The sequence below is a fragment of the Salmo trutta genome, chromosome 5 (genome assembly GCF_901001165.1).
Source record: "Salmo trutta chromosome 5, fSalTru1.1, whole genome shotgun sequence".
NCBI classification, from domain to species: Eukaryota; Metazoa; Chordata; class Actinopteri; order Salmoniformes; family Salmonidae; genus Salmo; species Salmo trutta.
The window spans coordinates 54839820-54863974 of record NC_042961.1 but is presented as its reverse complement, the minus strand read 5'-3'; the positions used below and the strand labels follow the sequence as shown (position 1 = coordinate 54863974).

The window sequence follows — 24155 nt, the reverse complement described above, 5'->3', positions numbered from 1 at the left end:
TATATATTCCTAATGGTGACATTTGCGTGATCGTTTTTCTATTGCTCATTTACACGTCACGTCAAATATATCATGTCACCGTGTGGGACTGTGGGTCAATTTACTTTGTCAAAATGGGCACCTAGATTCTAGTTTGTGAGCTAGGCAGGCTACTGCCTGAGAAGGTCTCCCACTCAGAAGTACGAGATGGGGAGGGTGCGGGGGTAGGTTGACCTCAGGTCTTCCCACAGGAAGCCCGAGGTAGGGGAAGCAGGGGAATCTATCAAGTAGGGCACCTCTAACTTTGTACAGTACTAATGCAATTAATAATGCAATTAGTTGTGCAATTTAGTTGTGTGTTTCTTGTTTGAAGTGCAAAAGTGTAATAATCAGGTTCTTTTCTTTATAAGTGTGTTATTCTATTTGTGTATTTGGTGATATAGGATTTGTGCAATTTAGTTTTATTTGTGTGTTTTTTGTTAGCAATAGGGTAATAGTGTGATAATTAGTTTTATTTGTGTGTTTTTGTAAGCAATAGGGTAATGGTGTAATAATTCAATTCTCATTTTTATTTGTATTTATATACTACAATTATTTGTCTTTGTTACTTCTTTTTGATATTTATGAGTCTTATTTTTGTATATATTTTTATATTTATATAGTTTTAAATGTTATGATTATTTATCCCTGACGAAGGCCATGCAACCGAAACTTTGCTTCTATTGAAAATGCCATACAAATAAAGGCATTTTAATTTATTATATGAAGAGTGTCTTGGTCCTCCTTTCTATTTATTTATGTCGTTCCAAATGTCTGAATAAAAATTACAGTTAGTGCAGAATGGTGCTTTTTTTGTTTGTTAGGGAGGCGCAGAAGGGGGGAGGGGTTCCCTCCTTCAATGCCATACAAGCGAGAACCACCACTGGTGTTATGATACAGAACATGTAGAGTATAGATAATGCTTGCAGTGACTAAAATGGCCATGGGGGGCAGTTTTCCTATAAAGTACTGAGGAAGCCAATAAGATACATTCTGCTGTCTTGATAAACCCTGGACCCTCCCAGTGATTCTTGCTGGAAGGTTCAACTGACTGGTTACACATTAACCAGAGGAGCTGCAGTATGTTGTCTCTTTATCAAAATCTTTCTGTTCTCATATGGCCACTCACTTGCATTTAGCATTAGTAAGTTGGTAAATGGGTACTTGGTATGAATAATATTTGAGACTATAGTGGAACATATACAACAAAACAGGATATGTGTAATCACCAAAAGAACTGGAAATCTCTCTCTCTCTCTCTCTCTCTCTCTCTCTCTGATAAAGTCTACTCAGTAAAATGTCAAGGTCAGCATTTGTGTCACTTATACTTGTCTCTTGGTTTTTGTTAGCAGTGTGAAGAAGGCCTATCAGACGTGAAATAAGGCTGAAGATTTCTTTATAGGTGCCGTTGCTGAGTGTTACAGAAGGACAAGACAGAGTTGTTCTGGGTCTACTTAGGACTATTTCATTGTTAGCTATTACCATTTAGCCACCACCACCATGGCAATAGTCACCATCACCATGGGTTAAGCTGGTCGGATATTCAAACCTAAATCATTACCCCTGACTACAATATTCATTACAACTAGACTGGGTTTCTGTACAGCACTTTGTGACATCAGCTGATGTAAGAAGGGCTTTATAAATACATTTGATTGATACATTTGATTGAGCTATAGTACATACACCACTGGATCAAAATAAGCCACAATTCTATCTTTCTTTTACAGGATGATGTGGATCAAAACCAGAAGAACAGAGTAAGTTTATTTTCTTCTCTTTGCCATAAAAAGATGATGGTGAATATGTGTCTTTCAAAAGAAGAAAATGTATTATTCAACACTACATTACTTTATACAGAACCGATCATAGGGGAATAAAAAAAGAAGGGTAAGCTTTTAATCTCTTAATGTAAATACTTTTAGTGGATCATTATTACAAAAGAAGACAATCATTAGTTGGTAGATTTAACTACATGATCTCTGTTTCTTAAGGACTTCATATTTTAGTGTTTTAGTGTTTGATAGCATTTGTTATCTAATAAATAACAAAACATGAAATTGATGGAAAGCATGTGCAGTTATAGGGTCTGACAAAATATTTCAGATGAATGTTTATTTAAATTATTTAAGGAGCATTCTATTGTTTCAACTGCAGATATGGCTCTTTTGCAACTTGTGGATAAAATCTTTACAGCCCTTAACAACAATTGAAACGCACTAGTCATCTTTTTAGATTTATCCAAAGCGTTTGACACGGTTGATCATGAAATATTACTTTCTAAATTGCATTATTACGGTTTTCATGATTATACATATAATTGGTTATATAGTCATGTTTACGATAGAGAACAATGTGATTATGCAAACGTCTGTGCATCTACCAGGGCCAAGACATCCTGTGGTGTGCCATAGGGTTTTATAAATGGACCTTTGTTATTCATAATCTATATCAATGACCTTATGTAACAGTATTGCTTCCGTCCCTATCCTGGCCCCTACCTGGGTTTGAACCAGGGACTCTCTGCACACATCAACAATGGTCACCCTCAAAGCACCGTTACCCATTTCTCCACAAAAGCCTCAGCCCTTGTAGAGCAAGGGAAACAACTACTTAAAGGTCTCAGAGCGAGTGACGTCACTGACTGAAACGCTACTAGCGCGTACCGCTAACTAGCTAGCCATTTCACACAGGTTACACATGCTGCTATGTCTCCTAAAGTACTTCCCATTTTCTTTGCTGAAGACCTCAATTAGATTTTACCACAGAATAATTTTTAATGAAGCCAACTCAGGTGTGGACACATTTTCTGAATGGTTCCAGGTAAACAAATGATCTTTACATGTAAAAAAAAAAAAATAACATTATTTTATTCACTAGTAAGAATAATAAGAAAGAAATAAACACAAAATTAAATTAAATAAGAGACAGACTCTCAATTGGTGGGAATGAAATGGAACAAGTCACATCCACTAGATTCCTCAGAGTTCTAATTGATGGAAAGTTATCCTAGAAAGATCATATTCAATTTGTCTGTAGCAGTGTTGGTATCATCAGAAAGATTTGTGGTTTGGTTCATCAGGCTTGCTTCCTAACTCCATACTATAGTTTTTATCCATATCTCATTTACTGTAATATTGTCTGGGTCAGTACATATGCCTCCTACCTACACAACTTACTCGTCATACAAAATACATTTGCAAGACCTGCCACCCTCTCTAATTACCTGCCTCCATCTGCACCTTTGTTTAAGAAACTCAATATCTTCTCCATTTACGACATTAATGTACGCCAATTATGTACTTTCATCTACAAAAATGAATTCCTCCCAGACAATTTGCCTAAACTCTTCAATGGATTCTTCCAAGTTAATTCTGAAATCCATCTATATAACACAAAACCGTGATAACCTTCACACTCCCCTCTGCCGCACCTCACATAGTCAGATACAGAGGTACAATACTCCGGAATTCTTATCTTCACATTGCCAAAACATCATCAACCCTCAATGACTTCAAGTGAAAACTACCCAATAATCCCCTCCATATAGCCTTACTCTCTCTCTCTCTCTCTCACACACACACACACACACACACACACATTTTTTCTTGCATAGTGAGTATATCATGTGCAATTATAATGAATATGCTTTGTTTAACTATTTGAACAAACTTGTATTTTTGTACTTATATTTGTGGTGCTGTTTTCATATCAGCCCTTTTGGTCTTCCAACCTGCATCATTGTTATGTATTTCACTTATTTTCTTTGGTGCGAATAAATAAAACCATTAAACTTAAACCACTTTTATCACAGTGGAACAATGATGCAAAACCAATCACAATTTTGTCCGTCACGGCAACGTAGAAAAACACAATTGATCACAGCTGTCAACAGCTTATTGTGGTATAAAGCTATGTGAATCATTTTCGATTAATTAATATAAAGAATTGTGGATTAATTCATATGATCCTTTGCTGTCATCTAACCAGGCATCAACGACGTGTTCCATATTCGTTATTAATATATTATACATTCATTATTTCAGTAGTGTATTGTGTGTGACATTAAACATGCATTTTTGTTTTAAAACATGTTGATTTGTGAAAAATACAAGTTCTTATTTGGTATCTGGTTGTAGGTCTATTGATGACTAGGATTGAGAGAAACAATTAGCTTCTACTGGCTAATAAGTAGTTGTTTTGACAAGTTTGGTAATGATCCGTCACATTAAAAATACTATATTAGTCATTGGAAAAGATAACAATCTTTACAATGACCAAGAATGCAAGCAAGTTAGCCAGAGACACACAATATATTGACCCAGTGAAGCCTGTAGTTAGTTGTCCAGTGTAACATCTAGTTGGACCATATTTTCATTACAGATATTTGAACCAACATGCTAGTTCAAACAGTCTGGGATATAAAGTGATTCTATGATTTGTTTTTAAAAGAACTATGGCTATACAGTATGAACATTAAAATATGATAAATGAATATGACAAAACGGAATACGTTAGTCTATACTTCATTACAGCAAGGGATACTCACTTTACAAACGTTGAGTATATACACAAACAAAACAGAGACTTTAATAGATGTATACAGTTACATCTAAAACAGTACAGCTATGAAAAAGGGGAAAACGTTCCATCTCACATCGCTCAGATCAATTTGTGTGGGATAGAAGAAGTAAAAGTTTAAAGTAACTCAGTCTTCACTAAGTTAATAATAGCTCAAGCTAAATAATTGCTCAAACAATGGAAGATAATCCGGATTGCACTCTACGCATCAGTTATTTTCTCCATGGTCGAATTAAACCACAGAGAGTTGTGTGGTATTAGAGTAATAATAAAACCACAGAGAGTTGTGGGGTTTTAGAGTAATAATAAAGCCACAGAGAGTTGTGGAGTATTAGACTACTAATACAAACAGAGAGTTGTGGGGTATTAGATTACTAATAAAACCACAGAGAGTTGTGGGGTATTAGAGTACTAATTAAACCACAGAGAGGTGTGGGGTATTAGAGTACTAATTAAACCACAGAGAGGTGTGGGGTATTAGAGTACCACTAAAGCCACAGGCAAAGGCAGTAGTAACCAAAGACAGAACAAAAAATGCTATGGCCTTGCCTGACAACTGCAATCTTTTATAGGTTCACTTTTCAGCTTGAGGGACGGGTGAGATTTTGAGTTCCTCTTTACAATCAAAGATAGGACCAAAAAAGGGATAGAGTTTCTTAGTAAATGTTCCAGTGAAGGAGTGGATGTGGCATTTCTTCTCAACGTTGAAAAACAGTATATTTCCCCCCTCATAGTCCACTAACACCCCCAGCTTAAAAGGTTTCAGTTCAATGGGAAGAACGTTAGAAGACTTTTCAACTGTTTTCAATACTCCATTATCCAAACGTATGCTCCAGTAGCCATTCTCTGGAATCATTGGGAAGTTCTGTCTGTTCTCTGGATCCTGTGCGACTCCAACACTCCACTGAGTCTTCTTCCCCAAGTCAACCTCCCAATAATGTTTACCTGTATCATATCCCTCCATTCCCAAGACACACTGCTTTTCCTCAAATCTCTTCTCAGTGCCCCTTTCTCTCCGTAGGTCTCCAAACTTGACAGATTTATTATCGTCAGATACAGTTAGTTTGGGGTGTGCAGTGTCAGGGTCCAGAGTCACATCCACTGAAAGTAATAAATGTTTGACAAAGCTATAACACTTGACCGTTGAAGAACGCTATGAAACTGGTGTGTACTAGACATTTTTCCAAAAGTAGTACATGTAATAAATATGTAAGTTGTCCCTTCAAATACATTGTGTGTGTGTGTGTGTGTGTGTGTGTGTGTGTGTGTGTGTGTGTGTGTGTGTGTGTGTGTGTGTGTGTGTGTGTGTGTGTGTGTGTGTGTGTGTGAGTGTGTGTGTGTGTGTGTGTGTGTGTGTGTGTGTGTTACCTGCATGTTGATACACCATTAAGGTCCAAACTGTATAGAAAGAGGTAATTAATGCTTTACATAATGGGTCTCCTCTCATGAACAAAACCATATGGGATATAATCAAATTATTTCACATTGACTTGGGAAAGGAGCATATAGTTACCGGTGTCTGGAATTTTTCCAGTTATTCCTGTGTGGATACAAAATAACTTTGTTACTGTACATCATTCTGCATTTGACATTAACTAACTAAATGTTAAATCTACTCTATAACATGTTATACATACCCAATAACTGATCCTTTTTGGTGAGTTCTGTAAGAGAAACATTGTTAATCTTTCTGACAAACTCCATACTAAACCATACTGTCATGATTGTGTGGAGAGACGGACCAAGGCGCAGCGGGCTCTGAGTTCCCCATCTTCATTTTTGTGAAACTTACAAAACAAAAAGGAAATAAACAACGAACCATAACATAAAAGGTGCAGCATGCACTAACTCAAAATAAGACTGCACAAAAACCAGTGGGGAAATGGCTGCCTAAATATGATCCCCAATCAGAGACAACGATAAACAGTTGCCTCTGATTGGGAACCATACCAGGCCAACATAGACATAAATGTCACGTCCTGACCAGTTTAGGTATTATTTGTATTGTAGTTTGGTCAGGACGTGGCACAGGGTATTTGTTTTGGTTGGTTCGGGGTGGTTGGTTGTGTTTAGGGTGTGTGATTTGTTAGTTCTGGGTGTTGCGTATGTTCTAGGTTGTATTTTCTACGTTCTGTCTAGTTTAGTTTTTCTATGTTTAGGTTTGGGTGTGGACTCTCAATTGGAGGCAGGTGTTTCTATTTTCCTCTGATTGAGAGTCCTATATATAGGTATGTGTTTGGGGTTGTTAATTGTGGGTAGTTGTCTTTTGCACTGCTAGTTATTTAGCCTGCGAAACTGTCGTCTGTCGTTCTTTTGTTTATTGTTTTTCCCGTGTTCACGTTTATTTAATAAATTATAATGATGAGCACGCAACCCGGTGCGCCTTGGTCCTCTCTCTCCTATGACAGCCGTGACAATAAAACAACCTAGATAACCCACCCTAGTCACACCCTGACCTAACCAACATAGAGAATAAAAGGCTCTCTATGGTCAGGGCGTGACAGTACCCCCCCCCCCCCAAAGGTGCGGACTCCGGCCGCAAAACCTGACTCTATAGGGGAGGGTCCGGGTGGGATCTTTGCGTCGGTGGCGTCTCCGGTGCGGGGCAAAGTACCCACTCCACTCGTGGATCCTCCAGCATCGGTGGCGGCTCTGGTGCGGGACTTTGGCCCCGCCCAGACCACGGGTCCGGCCATGGAGCCAGGTAGAACGCCTTGCCCAGACTGGGCCTCGGTGCAGAGGAAGGCTCCGGCCATGGAGCTGGACTGGACACCGTGCCTGGACACCGTGCCTGGACCCTGTACCGGCGCAGAGGAAGTCTCCGGCCTTGGAGCGGGACTGGACGCCGTGCCTGGACTGGACATTGGCGCAGAGGAAGGCTCCTGCCCTGGAGCAGGACTGGACACCTTGCCTGGAGCTCCGGACCGTTGACCTCCGCTGGAGGTTCCGGAACGTTGACCGTCGCAGGAGGTTCTGGACTGTGGACCGTCGTAGGAGGTTCCGGACTGTGGACCGTCGCAGGAGGTTCCGGACTGTGGACCGTCGCAGGAGGTTCTGGACTGTGGACCGTTGCAGGGGGTTCCAGACTGTGGACCGTCGCAGGGGGTTCCGGACTGTGGACCGTCGTAGGAGGTTCCGGACTGTGGACCCTCGCAGGAGGTTCCGGACTGTGGACCGCCGCAGGAGGTTCTGGACTGTGGACCGTCGCAGGAGGTTCTGGACTGTGGACCGTCGCAGGAGGTTCTGGACTGTGGACCGTCGCAGGGGGTTCCAGACTGTGGACCGTCGCAGGGGGTTCCGGACTGTGGACCGTCGTAGGAGGTTCCAGACTGTGGACCCTCGCAGGAGGTTCCGGACTGTGGACCGCCGCAGGAGGTTCTGGACTGTGGACCGTCGCAGGAGGTTCCGGACTGTGGACCCTCGCAGGAGGTTCTGGACTGTGGACCGCCGCAGGAGGTTCTGGACTGTGGACCGTCGCAGGAGGTTCCGGACTGTGGACCGTCGCAGAAGGTTCCGGACTGTGGACCGTCGCAGGAGGTTCCGGACTGTGGACCGTCGCCGGAAGCTCTGGACTGTGAACCGTCACCGGAAGCTCTGGACTGGTGACACGCTCTTCAGGGCGAGTGCGGGGAGCAGGCACAGGACGTACCGGACTGGGGAGGCGCACTGGAGGCCTGATGCGTGGGGCCGGTACAGGTTGCACCGGACTGGTGACACGCTCTTCAGGGCGAGTGCGAGGAGCAGGCACAGGACGCACTGGACTGGGGAGGTGCACTGGAGGCCTGATGCATGGGGTTGGTACAGGTTGCACCGGACTGGTGACACACTCTTCAGGGCGAGTGCGAGGAGCAGGCACAGGACGTACCGGACTGTGGAGGCGTACTGGAGTTCTGGTGCATAGAGCCGGCACAAATTGTCCCGGACAGATGACACACTCCGCACGGCGAGTGCGGGGAGCTGACACAGAACGTACTGGGCTGTGGAGGCGCACTGGAAACCTGGTGCGTAGAACTGGCACAAATTGTACCGGAACAATGACACACTTCGCACGGCGAGTGCGGGGAGCTAGCACAGGAAATACTGGGCTGTGGAGGCGTACATCAGGGTGAGTGCGGGGAGCAGGCACAGGACGTACCGGACTGGGGACACGCAATTCAGGGCAAGTGCGAGGAGGGGACACAGGACGTACTGGACTGGGGAGGCGCACTGGAGGCCTGATGCGTGGGACCGGCACAGATTGCACCGGACTGGTGACACGCTCCTCCAAAAGCCTGCGTTGCCGCATACTCCTCGCCAACTCCATTCTCCGGTATTCCTCCTCGCACTGTTCCATTGACTCCCAGGCTGGCTCTGGCACTCTCCCTGGGTCGACCGACCACCTCTATACCTCCTCCCAGGTTGTCACTGGTTCACTCCCCGGCTCCGCTGACCACCCCGTGTGCCCCACCCCCCCAAAAAAAATGTGGGCTGTTTTTTGGGCTTTCTACGTGGCCGCGAACCCTGGTGTCGTCGCTGTCCTCCCTTCTCCCCGTTCGTCTGCTTCCAAGGAAGGCTTTCGTCTCCCGCCATAATTTCCTCCGAAGTCCAGAATGTCTTCTCCTCCTTTCTCTCCTCCCAAGCCCAGGATACCTTCTCCTCCCGGGCACGAGATGCACCAAGGCACAGCGTGCTCTGAGTTCCACATCTTTTTTTTGTGAAACTTACCAAACAAAAAGGAAATAAACAACGAATCGTTACATAAGAGGTGCAGCATGCACTACCTCAAAATAAGATCCCAGAAAAACCAGTGGGGAAATGGCTGCCTAAATATGATCCCCAATCAGAGACAACGATAAACAGCTGCCTCTGATTGGGAACCATACCAGGCCAACATAGACATAAAACAACCTAGATAACCCACCCTAGTCACACCCTGACCTAACCAACATAGAGAATAAAAGGCTCTCTATGGTCAGGGCGTGACACATACAAAGATTGCGTGAACCCAAACTTAATAGTTAATATATTAATATTGAGGATGGATTTGAGATACCTTTCTTCTTCTCTTCTAGTTCTACTTTGACTTCATCTGTAATGATGAAGAAGAAAAAACATTCTTTCAAACTTTAGGATTTGGAATACTTTAAATCTGTTATTTCATGAAATTAATAATTGATACGTTACAGAAGTCAGTTAATGAAAGTAGACATATTTGATCTTACCAATAGGCTTCAGTTTCTCCTGAAGATCTGGAAGTAAAAAACATATCTCTTAAATTAAATGATTGGTGAAACCCTTATCAAGTGAAAAGAGATGTTCAAGAGAAATACTACATTTGTTCTTCTTAAAATAGGAAGAGAGACCAACCTCTTTTCTGATACATGACAAAGAGCACAGATGCTGTGATACACACCAGTGCCAGAAACACAGGAATCACAAATGCAGAGATGTAGACGCGGTCAGGGAGACTGCTGAGGTAGAACTCCTCTATAACGAGATACAATCAGGGTCAGAGGTCAGTTTTGGGTACAGTTTCCTGAATCTCTTAACGTTCAAAAATATAAAAAATGCTCTAGTTTAACATTACCCAACTATACTGAACAAAAATATAAATGCAACATGCAACAATTTCAAAGAGTTACAGTTCATGAGGAAATCAGTCAATTGAAATAATGCTCACAAACAGGGATGTAAACAGATTTGTTCACAGAATTTGAGAGAAATAAGCTTTTTGTGCGAATGGAAAACATATTTTTATTTCAGCTCATGAAACACCAACACTTTACATGTTGCGTTTATATTTCTGTTCAGTGTATATACTGGATCATGCTTGATGAATAGGTTACACAGCGGTTCATCTAGATCAGGGGTGGGGGACGTCCGGCCTCCGGGCCGTATTCGGCCTACGAGATCGCTTGATCAGGCCCCCAAGCCAATTCATAAATACATTTTTCTTATAAAAAAAGCTCTAGACGTCGTTTTTCCTCAAAAATACATTTACATTTTTTTATTTTTTTTAAAAACATCAGAAAAATGGCTACAGTAAAGAAAAGAAAAGTAGATGTGGAGTGTCGCGTTTTCCAAGACAAATGGCCAAATATTTTTTGCTTGAAGTGAAAGGAAAACCTGTATACCTAGTTTGTGGGGATGCACACATTTGGAGCGTCATTACAGCTCAAAACATGCTAAAGTGAATGAGTTGCAAGGACAACTTTCTGTAGATAAAGTCATTGCTCTTCAGCAGGGTTTGGGTGCCCAACAAAACCTCGTTTGGATGGGGAAAATGTTATGCAAGCAAGTTTTGTGGTGAGTGAGCTTATCCCAAAGAAACTGAAGCCTCATTCGGGAAGGAGAATTTGTAAAATAGTGTCTCCTTGCCACTGCAGAGTTGCTAGCACCAGACAAAGTTAAATTGTTCCAAAGTGTCAGTTTGTCTCGAAGAATCATCACAGAGCGGATAACTGACATGGCACAAGATATCTATAAAACATTGAAGGACTCCGCAAAATATTTCAAAATATTCTCTTTGGCATGTGATGTGACTGACATAACAATACCAACCAATTTGCCATTTTTGTTTGTGGAGTTACCGCTGAGTTTGACACAAGGGAGGAATTGCTGTCTTTGGAAGCCATGCATGGCACCACCAGAGGTGAGGACTTGTTTGAGGGACTTGTCTCGGCTATGAGCAAATTTGAGGTACGATTTGAAAAGTTAAGTGGCCTTACTACAGATGTAGCGCCAGCCATTGTTGGCTCCAAAAAGGGGATAACCGCATTAGTGAAAAAATAAATGAGTTGTCTCATTCTTGATCCAAGTGATTTCATTGAATGCAACTGCATCATACATCAAGAAAGTCTGTGTGCACAGTCCCTGAAGCTGAACAACGTAATGGCAACTGTAGTGTCGACCATCAATTTTATCAAAAGCAAAAGGCTGAACAACCGGCAATTTAAGGAGCAATTGAGTGATCTTGAATCGGAGTATGGTGATCTGGTTTACCAATGTGTGGTGCGATGGTTGAGCCGTGAAAACATGCTCGCGCAGTTTTACGGACTGAAGGATTAAGTAAAACAATTAATGGAGATGAAGGGGAAACCTGTCACAAAACTGAATGATGACAAGTGGACGTGTGATTTGGCCTTCATGGTGGACATAACCAAATATCTGTCTGACTTGAACGTCAAGTTCCAAGGGCTGAACCAAGTTCTCAGCAATCTGCTGTGAAACGTGAATTCGTTCAAAGCGAAATTAAAGCTGTGGCAAGTCCAACTGGAAAGGGGTAACACAGTGCATTTTCCTACTCTGCAAGGACAAGAGCCGGTGATTACATCGGAATATGCCGGTGAGTGTGGAAAGCTCGCAAAGGCATTTTGTGAGCGGTTTAAGGATCTGAAAAGTAAACAACCAGCGGATGTGCCAGATGGCCTACAACACAAAGTCATTGAGCTGCAAAGCAATGACGAGCTCAAAGCCAGGTACAACAACCTCCCTCTCCTTGAGTTCTACAAAATGTACGTTAGCGCTGAGTATTTTCCTGTTCTGAGGAGACATGCACTTAAATTTGCATTTGTGTTCGGGATGACCTACTGCTGTGAGCAGTTCTTTTCCTAAACTGACTCTTGCAAAGACTCTTCCGCTCAAGACTGACTGACACAAACCTGGAAAACCAGCTGCGAGTAGCGTCATCTTCACTGCCAGCTGACATCAAACGCCTCATCAAAGATAAGCAGTTTCAGCCATCGCATTAGAGGTGAGATTGAACAAGTAATCATAATAACAACAGAAACATTATTTACAATACTATTATTTATTTAAATAGGACTAGCACTTTTTAAGTACTCAAGGACACAAGAAACATCATAAAAGTCATATTTAAACTATAAAAACAATGTCAGTGATTAAAGTCACATTAAAACATGAAGAAAGCAGATAACAGCCAATTTTAATAATATGGCCACCAAATTCATTTATAAATATCCAAATGGCCCTTGATGGCAAAAAGGTTCCCCACCCTTGGTCTAGATCATAAAAATGGAACCAAAGTCAAGGTCGGTCATCTGTCATATCGACAGTAGTTAGCATTTTTTACACTCATTTTTGGCTACTTGGACATACATTGCAGTGCTTAAACTCACCAGTCATCTGCAGTGATGCAGACTCCATCTTGGTTCCCCGGTCCTTTGACATTACCACACAGGTGACCCCCTCCAGTTGGTCCATCCCTATTCTTGTGTAACTGGTGATGGAGTACAGGATGCCCCCCTCTTTCTGTTTGGGTCTCTCTGTCTCTGCTGAGGTGATCTCCTTCCCACTGCGGTCCGTCCACATTATGTGAGGCTCTGGGTACCAGTTCTCTGAGCTGCAGCTGAGCTGGATGAAAACTCTGTGGTGCTTCCTCATGGAGATCCTGGGGACACTGCCCTGCTCTGCTCACAAAGGATGGAAGTACTGTTTAGACATTAGGAAGATATTCCCGAAACGGATTTTTTGTGGCTCTGCCAAGGCTAATCTAGATCAAAAAGTTGTCAACAGACAAATCAAGAAAGTTCCTGCATAGCTTCTGATTATTCTGAACTGCCTAATTTTAAACATCTACTGTCAGTTGTTGTCTACTCGAAGATTCAGCATGTCATCATCTTCAGGAAAGACTCAAAGACGAGTCAGATGTGTTTAACCAATTCTGTCTAAATTTGGTAAGACTTTATTTTAAGGTTGAAATTGACATTGACATTATACCCATTATACCCATAAAACCTAGCGATCAAACAGGCAAGTGGTTCCAATTGTTATTCTACCATACATTTTTCCCATAGTGGATTTTAGATACATTTAAAATAAGGGCTGTGTTTCCTGTAGGCCTACCCTGGCATGATGTTTTGATAACAAAGTTACTTTTATCAATGTATTTGCATGTATTCACCTCCAACAAATGAAATTCTACTTAGCTGCTAATGTGGCTATCATAAAGAACTACAAATGCCATGATGATCAGGACGACACTGACGAATTGAGGAAAAGGGAAGAAACTTTGGATTAACTATCTAATGTTCATTACATGTAGTAGTACATTGGCTACATTTCTTTAAATTGACAATTCTTTGAACTGTCTTGGGCAAGTTTTAAATTGACACAAGACCTGTTAGCAAAGGTGTCAGCTAGAGATGACTTGCAGGGATTTGTAGTCTTGCATGAGGTCTACTTTGATGCTAATTTGCATTTTTTAATCTGAGATTACATAGAGCCGAATATATTGATAAATCACCTTTTCCGATAGAGATTTACATGGTTATCAAAATGTCCTGCCAGGGTTAGCCTACACAAAACACAGCCCTTATTTTAAGTGTCTCTAAAATCCGCTTTGGGAAAAATGAATGGTGAAAAAACGATTGGAACCATTTCCCTGTATGACCGCTAGGTTTTATGGGTATTATTACACCACCACCGTGGGGCTATTGGACAATTGTTAGGCTCTTGATAAGCTTCTCTTACTTGTAACTTGTAGCACAACGGCTGGTTCCTGGATCCAATCCAAGTGGCTGGCCTGACATTTGTAGCGTCCCATATCTGACACCTTGACATTCTTCAACAGCAGTGATATGTTGCCTCTCTCCAGCTCCTGGGTGAACAGACTCACTCTGCTCTTATAGCCCTTCCCCTCTTCCCCCATTCCGCTCTTATACAAGTACAGTGGGTTAGTGAATTCTCCCTCCTTAAACCACCTGATATCCATGACAACAGCACTACTTTGAGGAGATAGATGACAGGGAAGGAGGATGTCATCCCCAGCAGAGGCAACTATAGGATCAGGAGGGACTATGAGGCTGAGGTCTGGAGGGAGAGAGGAGGAGAAAGTGTTACAGATGGTATGAAGTATGGATCCCTTGATAAAGATGAGCAAAAAGACTGCATAAAATAAATAATACAAATACTGATCTACAAATGTAGGATCTTAATTTGATCACTTTCTTTTTTTTTCTTTTTCAGCTTAATATTGCGGAAAGAATGTTGCTTCCATCAATGTAATTGTCTGCATCATTTCCAATCACTCTTTTGTTACAAGAATCACTCTTTTCATCACTCTTTTGTTACAAGAATTACAGGAAATGCAAACTTAGTTTATTTGAGAAAAAAATGCTTCTAAAGTTTGTAATTTCCACATTAAAGTATTGAACTTGATTTGCCCTAACAAAAACATGTATCAACCCCTACAAAGATGTGAATTAATTCTAATCCTGATAATAATTCACATTTCCTTTTGTTGCAGGTTACGTTTTCCTGCTGTAGCAAACTGGCTCTAAATAATATCCAAAATCTGTATATTTTTATGCAAAAAAGACAATTATTTTACACTAATACATTTGCTCAGAGAAAGAGTAAGTAATATATACAGTATGTTTCTATATGACATTAAAATAGAGGTCTTAGGCATGTGAAAATCTATAAAAAAAAGTCCACACGATAGGCAAATAATGACGACAAGATTACAGCAAATAAATTACTACTGTTAACAAGACACTGAGTCTGAGTAGCAGTATTTCTTTGTGTTAACCAAGAACAGGACTCTGGAATCAGGATAACTGAGGTACAGCCTTGTTTACAATTAAACCAAATACTAATTTCAAATCTAATGTCTATTCTAATGTCTATTCTACATAAACCTTTGTCTAAATGTCTCTGCGTTGTTCTTTCGAAGGCCAAACCCACCGCTGGTGAAAGTTGCTAAAACATCTATTTTTGAGTGATTTTACCACAGCACTGGTTCCAATCCAAGTGCCAATGCCGTTTAGCAAACTCCAGGCATTGGTTAAACAACATAAAAATAGAGCTCTTTGGCAACGCACACCAGCGGTTGAAAGAACAATGCATATGCAGAAAATACCTCATCGTTAATGTGAAATATTGTGGTGCATCTTTGATGTTATGGGGCTATTTTGCTTCCACTGCTCCTGGAGCCCTTGTTAAGTTCAACGTCATCATTAACTTTACCAAGTACCAGGACATTTTTTGACAAAAACCTGGTTGTCTCTGGCAGGTAGCTGAAACTTGGCAGCAAGTGCATCTTCCAGCAAGACAATAATCCCAAACACACAAAATCTACAAAGAAATTGTAAATTGACAACAAAATTGAAATTTTGCAATGGCCATCCCAGTTTCCGGACATGAACCCCATTGGTTTGAATTGAAGAGAGGAGTCCATAAGCGCAGACAAAGGATCCCTTACAAAATAACCACATGAAATTATGTGATCACTTGTGATTTTATGTTTAGTTAATATGATAACGTAACAACATGTGAAGCAACATGTGATAACATGAATCTACACATGTGTCATGTTCGTCGCAGGAAGGAGACCAAGGCGCAGCGTGGGTATCGTTCCACATCTTTTATTTTAATGTGAAACTTTGCAAGACAAACAATAAACTATAAACAAAACACAAACCGTGACGACAGAGGTGCAACATGCACTAACTCAAAATAATCTCCCACAAACACAGGTGGGAAAAACAACTACTTAAATATGATTCCCAATTAGAGACAATGATGACCAGCTGCCTCTAATTGGGAATCATATAAAAAACCCAACATAGAAAAAAGAAACTAGAACCAAACAACATAGAACTAAATAAACTAGAGAAACCCCCCCAGTCACGCCCTGACCTACTCTATCATAGAAAATAAGAGCTCTCTATGGTCAGGACGTGACAACGTGATCTCGTGAAATAAATGTGATATCATGAAAATGCACATGACCACTGCATCACAGTGCTAGCTGTGACACTAGAGATTCAGGGTTCAAGTCCAGGCTCTGTCACAGCCGGCCCGACTGGGAGACCCATGGGGCGGCACACAATTGGCCCTGCGTCGTCCGGGTTAGTGGAGGGTTTGGCCGGCAGCGATGCCCTTGTCCCATCGCGCACACGTGACTCCTGTGGCGGGCCGGGTGCTGTGCACACTGACACGGTCGCCAGGTGTACGGTGTTTCCTCTGACACATTGGTGCGGCTGGCTTCCGGGTTAAGTGGGCATTGTGTCAAGAAGCAGTGCTGCTTGGTTGGGTTGTGTTTCGGAGGAAGCACGGCTCTCGACCTTTGCCTCTCCCGAGTCCGTATGGGAGTTGCAGCGATGAGGCAAGACTGTAACTAACAATTGGATTCCACGAAATTGGGGAGAAAAAGGGGTAAAAATATACATAAATAAAAATACACATGACAAATGTTTTGCACATGTGAAAACCCAGGTCTCAAAGGTCAATGAGAATATTTTAGTTTAAAAGGCATACAGAATTTGACATTCATTTGATGGAATCAGTTCCAGGTTTGTTCCAGGGACATCCGCAAGAAGGTTTTTTCAGGACGTTCTTAGAACATTGTGTCATGGTCCCCTGGAGGTTTTTGTCTAGGTGCGGTGAAAATACATTAAATCTAAAACAAGTTACTGTATTTTTACAGCTAAGTTAAGGTGTTAATGGACATTAAGCTGCAATATGCTGATTACTTGTGACTCAACCTCGCTTGGGACTGACAACCTCTTGGTTGATAACTATCTGAAGTTCCTGCTGCACTACCAGGTCTGTGGACATAAAGGAGATTGGCTATGCATATATTGCCAAGAATAAATGTTTGAACTTTGCCTAAAGCACTGTATATACTTGAAGATGTTATTTCTATAAAATGGCATTACGCTGCTGTATTCTGATTCCAATTAGAGTAAAACACATCTTGTATGATTTTGTACTGTGACCACACTTGGGCTCAGCCTTAAATATGATTTGAAAGTATAACCTCTTGATCACTAGCAACCTGAAATGTTCTGCTATATGTCCTGCTACACCACCAGGTCTACAAGACTGAAATTGAAAAGGGCCACAGACTTAGTGGCAAGAATACATTTCTGGACTTTGATAAAAGCTGCCCAGATTCAAGTTAATAATTGTCCAATTATTGCCAACAACGTAACATCAATAGATAACTAGCAGTGCTCAAGGACACTTGACATTGAGCATACATGAATGCTTAGGCAATTTGAACTTGCAACCTATTGGTTGAGTGCATTAATGTTTCTGCATTGCCACCACATCCATACTTATTGCTTGGAATATGTATTAACACTCTCTCAAATAATAAGGGTGGTTATGGTACAGTGTTGTTCCCTGGGGTACAAAAAACTCATAGGTAAACTTCCAAAGGTACACATATGAAATCACATGGTACAGTTTGGTACCTTGTAGGTATAATTGGGCATTTTTCCACCCAATATTTTGAATTTAAGGGACAATCATCACTGTGCTTTGATAGATGGGGGCAATGTACTGTTGGGCTGTGCAGCAAGTTAACAGTAGTGATGCTACGTTTGATACCGGAGCTCTGGAACATGTCGAAATCGCTAAGCAGTTTATTTTGAAGCAGTGTGCCGAAGGTTGTATCGCTTTATCAGAAGCACATGATCAGTCAAAAGCTTTGTTTCGTTGATCAACCACCTGATTGGGTTGGTATTGGTTTCGGTAGAAGACAAAAAGGCTACCCTGAGCACGTGCAACATCATCTATAGTAATTTGGCCATTCTAAATTATTTTCACCAGCAGATCCCACTAGTGTACATCAAAGTCTCATGTAATGACCCAATTTTCAACACATTTGGCTGGAAATTCTCAGCTTCATTTCCATATCACTATTTAACACTAAGTTATTACAAATTTCACTTCAACTTTCTATGAACCTGCTGCCATAATGCTACTGGGAACATACTGCAATCTCTTAACAGTGCAACTCTTGCTTGACAGAACTGACATTGTCAAATGCAGTGCTCAACCATCATCCACATAATGAACTACTTAAACTGGTACAACATTTACACCCATGGTTGGAACAAATACAACATATTTTAGAATATGCCCCCACATATGCTAATGAGCCCCTGACAGCGCAATGTCCCCAAGTGAAGTAATGATTGTACATGTTTTACATTTTTTTAGTCATTTAGCAGACACTCTTATCCAGAGCGACTTACAGTAGTGAATGCATACATTTCCTACATTTTTTTTTTCTGTGCTGGCCCCCCGTGGGAATCAAACTCACAACCCTGGCATTTCAAACACCATCCTCTACCAACTGAGCTACAGGGAAGGCTAAATTGTACCTTACATTGAATATATTGGGTACATTGTTTACCATTATACTAAATTATCTGCACATGTAGCCTAAAAGATACCAACCAGTACCATGTTTGTTCCTATGTGTACCTCTGTAGGTACCTTAAGTACCGTAACAACATTGTACTGTAACCATACTTTTATTTTTGAGATTCAGAGATTCAGATTCAGTGTTTAATTGTTACATGTTCAGGGTTAAAGGTGTGATTGCAGGGTACAGTGAAATTATTAGGTGCCAAGTTGCAAGCAGGACTAAGTTAAATAAATTCAAAAAGTTGTAATAAAAAAACAACAATTTAAATAGATATAGCACTATATTCATAATAATAAGAGTTAATATGTTAGCAAGCAATGCTGTATTAGCAAGCTACTAATTTACCAAGCACCTTAGCACTGCTGAGAAATTAATGCACTCCAGATCAAAAGTTCAAATCCCGAAAGTATTTTTGCACACTTGAAGTCAAGTATCCCTGTTGGTGTTGTCAAATAATTGCACAATTATTGACTTGATTCTGTGCAACTCTTAGCAGTGCATACATTTATTCTTGACAATAAATATGAGGCCAATTTCAGTCATGGCCACAGACCTGGTGGCGTAGCAGGAAATTCAGGTTGCTGGTGTCCACCTTAGGGAAATCCCAGTACTTCCATGGCCTGCATACTCACCAGACATGTCATCCATTGAGCATGTTTGTGATGCTCTGGATTGACGTGAACAACAGTGTGTCCCAGTTCCAGCCAATATCCAGCAACTTTGCACAGGAGTTGGACAACATTCCACATGCCACAATCAACAGCCTGATCAACTCTATGTGAAGGAGATGTGTCACACTGCATGAGGCAAATAGTGGTCACACCAGATACTGACTGGTTTTCTGATCCATGCCCCTGCCTTTTTTTTTAAAGGTATTTGTGACCAACAGATGCATATCTGTTTGTCCAGTCATGTGAAATCCATAGATTAGGGCCTAATTAATTAATTTAATTTGACTGATTTCCTTATATGAACTGTAACTCAGTAAAATCTTTGAAATTGTTGGATGTTGCGTTTATATTTTTGTTCAGTGTAGTTGCGGCATCCAGATGTCCAATACAGAGGACATTTCTTGATAAGCTCTTACTCTTCCTTATCTATAATTTATTTTGAAAAAACATATTACAGTCCTGACAACTCACTTAACTACTCCTGAGATATTCACTTACTAGAAACAATTTGAATATCAAACTCACAAAAATTAAACTTAATATTTACACACACTTATTTTCAAATGTCCATAAAATGTGGACATTTTGACGGCAGCCATTTCTTTAAGAACCAGGAAGATAAAATTGTCAAGGTCACTCCCCCCGACGTGATATCATTGAAAAGCCCACATTGTCCTCCCAAATGGACAACAGGACTTAGTACAGTGGTTTGTATGGTCTCAGAGATAAAGACCAATAACTGATGTCTACTAGAGAGGACAAAAATTAATTGATGGGTCTCAGCAGGCTAATGAGGGTTTTCTGTATAATAGTCTAATGTTGGTGGGGCATATTACTCTGTTTTAATGTTACTCCTGAATCACTATGATAAATATAATAGTTTTCCTCAAGTGTATTTTTAACAAAGCTGACAATCACTTTGAAGTCCAAAGTGTAGGAATACAGGTGAAATCAATTATGAATGCAGACATGGTGGCGTAGCAGGAAGATTGGAATGACTGTGAACCACAAGCTTTTGAGTTCAAATCTCAGGTGAGGATAAAATGTATATTTACTATATAAATAAATATACACAATTTGAGTCAAATACGTGAGGTGAAATTATGTGTTTTTTCTCTAAGGGACATCAAGGATCTGGAAAGATCATGTTTGAAGGAATGGTCTAAGATTCCTCTATATCTGTTCTCCAATCTCATAGAACATCTTACAAAAAGGCTTGTGGTGTTAGGGGGATCCAATCATTTTGACCCCTATCTTCTTGGTATTGGTCAGAACAGCCTCAATTCGTTGGGACATGGACTCTTCAAGGTGTCGAAAGCATTCCACAGGGATGCTGGCCCATGTTGAATGCAATGCTTCCCGCAGTTGTTTCAAGTTGGCTGGATGTCCTTTGGGTGGTGGACCATTCTTGATACACACAGGAAACTGTTGGGCGTGAAAAACCCAGCAGTTGCAGTTCTTGACACAAACCACCTATTAACATAGCCTGTTCAAATGCACTTACATTTTTTGTCTTGCCCATTCGCCGTCTGAATGGCACACATACACAAACCATGTCTCAATTGTCTCAATGCTTAAAAATCCTTCTTTAACCTGTCTCCTCTCCTTCATCTACACTGATTTAAGTGGATGTAACTTAACTCAATAAGGGACCATAGCTTTCACCTGGATTCATCTGGTCAGTCTATGTTTTAATGTTTTGAACACTCAGTGCCATTGTGTTTTTAAACATTGAGCACACAATATAGTTCAGTATTTGTATTATTTATTTTATAGTCTTTTTTGTTCATCTTTATTAAGGGATGCAATCATTCTGTACCCCACTGGAGACCTTTTTTTCAATGAAAAAGTAATTTTTGGCCATATCAAAGAAATTCAGATAACTTAATATTTTTTGCTTTTCAAACTTGTAATGTCACTACATATTTTCCATATTTGGCCCTCGTGGGAATTTAACCCACAACCCTGGCATTTCAAGCACCATGGTCTACCAACTGAGCCACACGGGACCCGAAAACATCACAATCAATGAAAACCCCAAACTGAGCTTCACTTTCAAGCATTATGTAAAGAAGAAAGGTTTTATCCAATTTACAAATCAACAACAGACATAATATTCTATTGTGTATGTTGTCAGAAACAGCGAAATAATTTGATTTATTTTCAATGGTTTACCCCAAGTTCACCTTTGCATAATAATCAGAACTTTTCATTATGTTGCACTTAGCACCATTGTCATCCTTGACCATTAAAACATAGGTGAAGACATCACCTTTTATTAGTTTAGTTCAGCAGATATGAAGGAAGATACATTGTCAGGCTGTGGCAGAAAAGCAAAATGGCTGCCACAGCCGCCAGGAGGTGTTTTGCAATGGCTCCCTTTCTGAAAATTCTCAGGGCCCCAAACTTTACAAGTGTACCAAGATTCATGCTTTTATGAAAAAGTTAACATAGTTTTTACATATGTCTGGACTAATACAGTATATGCTTGTAATATTTATTACCTGCAGCAGATGAAGTGGCATCGAAGATGACGAGAAAAGTTAGCAAACAGACTTTGTGAATCAAAGGTTCCATTACGCATCTGTCAGGGAAAAAAAACAGGTTCTGTTAATCATTGCATTTGCCAAGTCATAACCTAATATATCCAGTCGTATTATACCATTGGTTTGTTTTTAATTCACAGTCCCATCTGAGTAATATTTGCTTATAAAAAATAAATAATAATTCAAATATTGTGTTTACATTCATGACAGTTGAAGCACAGAAACGAATAGGAGTGAAGCAATGTGTTTTAGAACAATGCCAAGACTAAAGGTATGGTCAAAATATACAATGGAAATATGTAACGGACACATAAAAAAATCCACCATTAGATTTTCACTACACGCCAACTTTTTTTGAAACAGAAAATACCTATTAATAAATTGTTTTAGCCATTAATTCACTAGAGCCTCTTACCTGACTGCTGGCACCAGGAAAGTTTACCGGAGAGTCAGTTGTAGATATGAGAACACTTTCATTTTCCATCAGTGAATGTAATACACACCCACTTGGACATTTAGGAGGGAAAACACATTTCAAAAGATAGAATATAGTATGGTTTTCAGTTATTGTTAAAGCTGTCTTTACATGTACATAGGTATTAATTTTCTTTAGATTAATTTATCATGTATGTTAAATTAGAACGTCTTCATATTGTAGCTCCCAGATCTATGGTTTACAAGCCCCCTCTACAGGCTGCTGCAGGGGTAATGTGAGAGCAGGTCATGGTCAGTTTCTCTAATACACCAGTTTGTTACAATGTGTGGTTATCCTGCTGTGAATGTTGTAATTGTTAGTTAAATATGAAGTCAGGTTTAAATTTATTTTGACAATTAATCTAGTGACTGTTATTGGAATATTTTATTATGTATATTTTTTAATTCCAACATGCCAAATTATATATAGGTGGTTATTAATCATTAATCTCATTGTAATAAACGGCTCGAGAGAAAACCAAAAAGTTTTTCATAATATATACAGCACCAGTAAAAAGTTTGGACACACCTAATCATTCTAGGATTCTATTCTTTATTTTTACTATTTTCTTTGTTCTAGAATAATAGTGAAGACATCAAAACGTTGAAATAACACATATGGAATCCTGTAGTAAGCAAAAAAAACCTTGAATGAGTTGGTGTGTCCAAATGTTTGACCTGTACTATGTATATACAATGAACAATAATATGAACGCAACATTCAATCATTTGAAAGAATTTACTAAGTTACAGTTCTTATAAGAAAGTCACTCAATTGAAATAAATTAACTAGGCCTATGGAAAAAATTAATTAAATTAACTATGGATTTCACATGACTGGGAATACAGATATGCATCGGTTGGTCACAAATACCAACAACAACAAAAAAGTAGGGACGTGGATCAGAAAACCAGTCAGTAACTGTTGTGAACACCATTTGCCTCATGCAGCACGACACATCTCCTTCACATCTCCTTCGAGTTGATCAGGCTGCTGATTGTGGCCTGTGGAATGTTTTCCCATTTCTCTTCAATGGCTGTGCGAAGTTGCTGTATATATCCGCGGGAACTGGAACACACTATCGTACACGTCGATCCAGAACATCACAAACACGCTCCAATGGGTGACATGTCTGGTGAGTATGCAGGCCGTGGAAGAACTGGGACATTTTCAGCTTTCAGGAATTGTGTACAGATCCTTGCAATATGGGGCTGTGCATTATCATGCTGAAACATGAGGTGATGGCGGCGGATGAATGGCATGATAAATGGACCTCAGCATCTCGTCACGGTGTCTCTGTGCATTCAAATTGACATCAATAAAATGCAATTGTGTTCGTTGTCCGTAGCTTATGCCTGCCCATACCGTAACCCTACCGCCTACAATGGAGCACCCACACAATGCCATACACGCTGTCTGCCATCTGCCCGGGACAGTTGAAACCAGGGTTCATCAGTGAAGAGAACACTTCTCCAGCGTGCCAGTGGCCGTCGAAGGTGAGCATTTGCCCACTGAAGTCGGTTACGATGCCGAACTGCAGTCAGGTGAAGACCCAGGTGAGGATGACGAGTATGCAGATAAGTTTGCCAATTGCATGCTCCCTCAAAACTTGAGACAACTGGGGCATTGTGTTGTGTGACAAAACTGCACATTTTAGAGTGGCCTTTTATTGTCCCCAGCACAAGGTGCACCTGTGTAAT

General features: G+C 40.6%; 1 protein-coding gene across 1 annotated transcript; it reads right to left on the bottom strand.

The window, feature by feature from the left end:
- Positions 1 to 1771: 1771 nt before the first annotated feature.
- LOC115194549 (butyrophilin subfamily 1 member A1) lies at positions 1772 to 22503 on the bottom strand. Its single transcript, XM_029754314.1, has 11 exons — positions 22396 to 22503; positions 21939 to 22018; positions 14071 to 14409; positions 12717 to 13007; positions 9946 to 10065; positions 9801 to 9827; positions 9632 to 9667; positions 6237 to 6263; positions 6113 to 6139; positions 5968 to 5997; positions 1772 to 5700 (listed from the first exon to the last, which is right to left on the bottom strand). Exons 2-11 carry the CDS (start codon positions 22009 to 22011, stop codon positions 5174 to 5176), a joined length of 1497 nt encoding a protein of 498 aa, XP_029610174.1. The 5' UTR covers positions 22012 to 22018; positions 22396 to 22503; the 3' UTR covers positions 1772 to 5173.
- Between the last annotated feature and the right edge of the window lie 1652 nt (positions 22504 to 24155).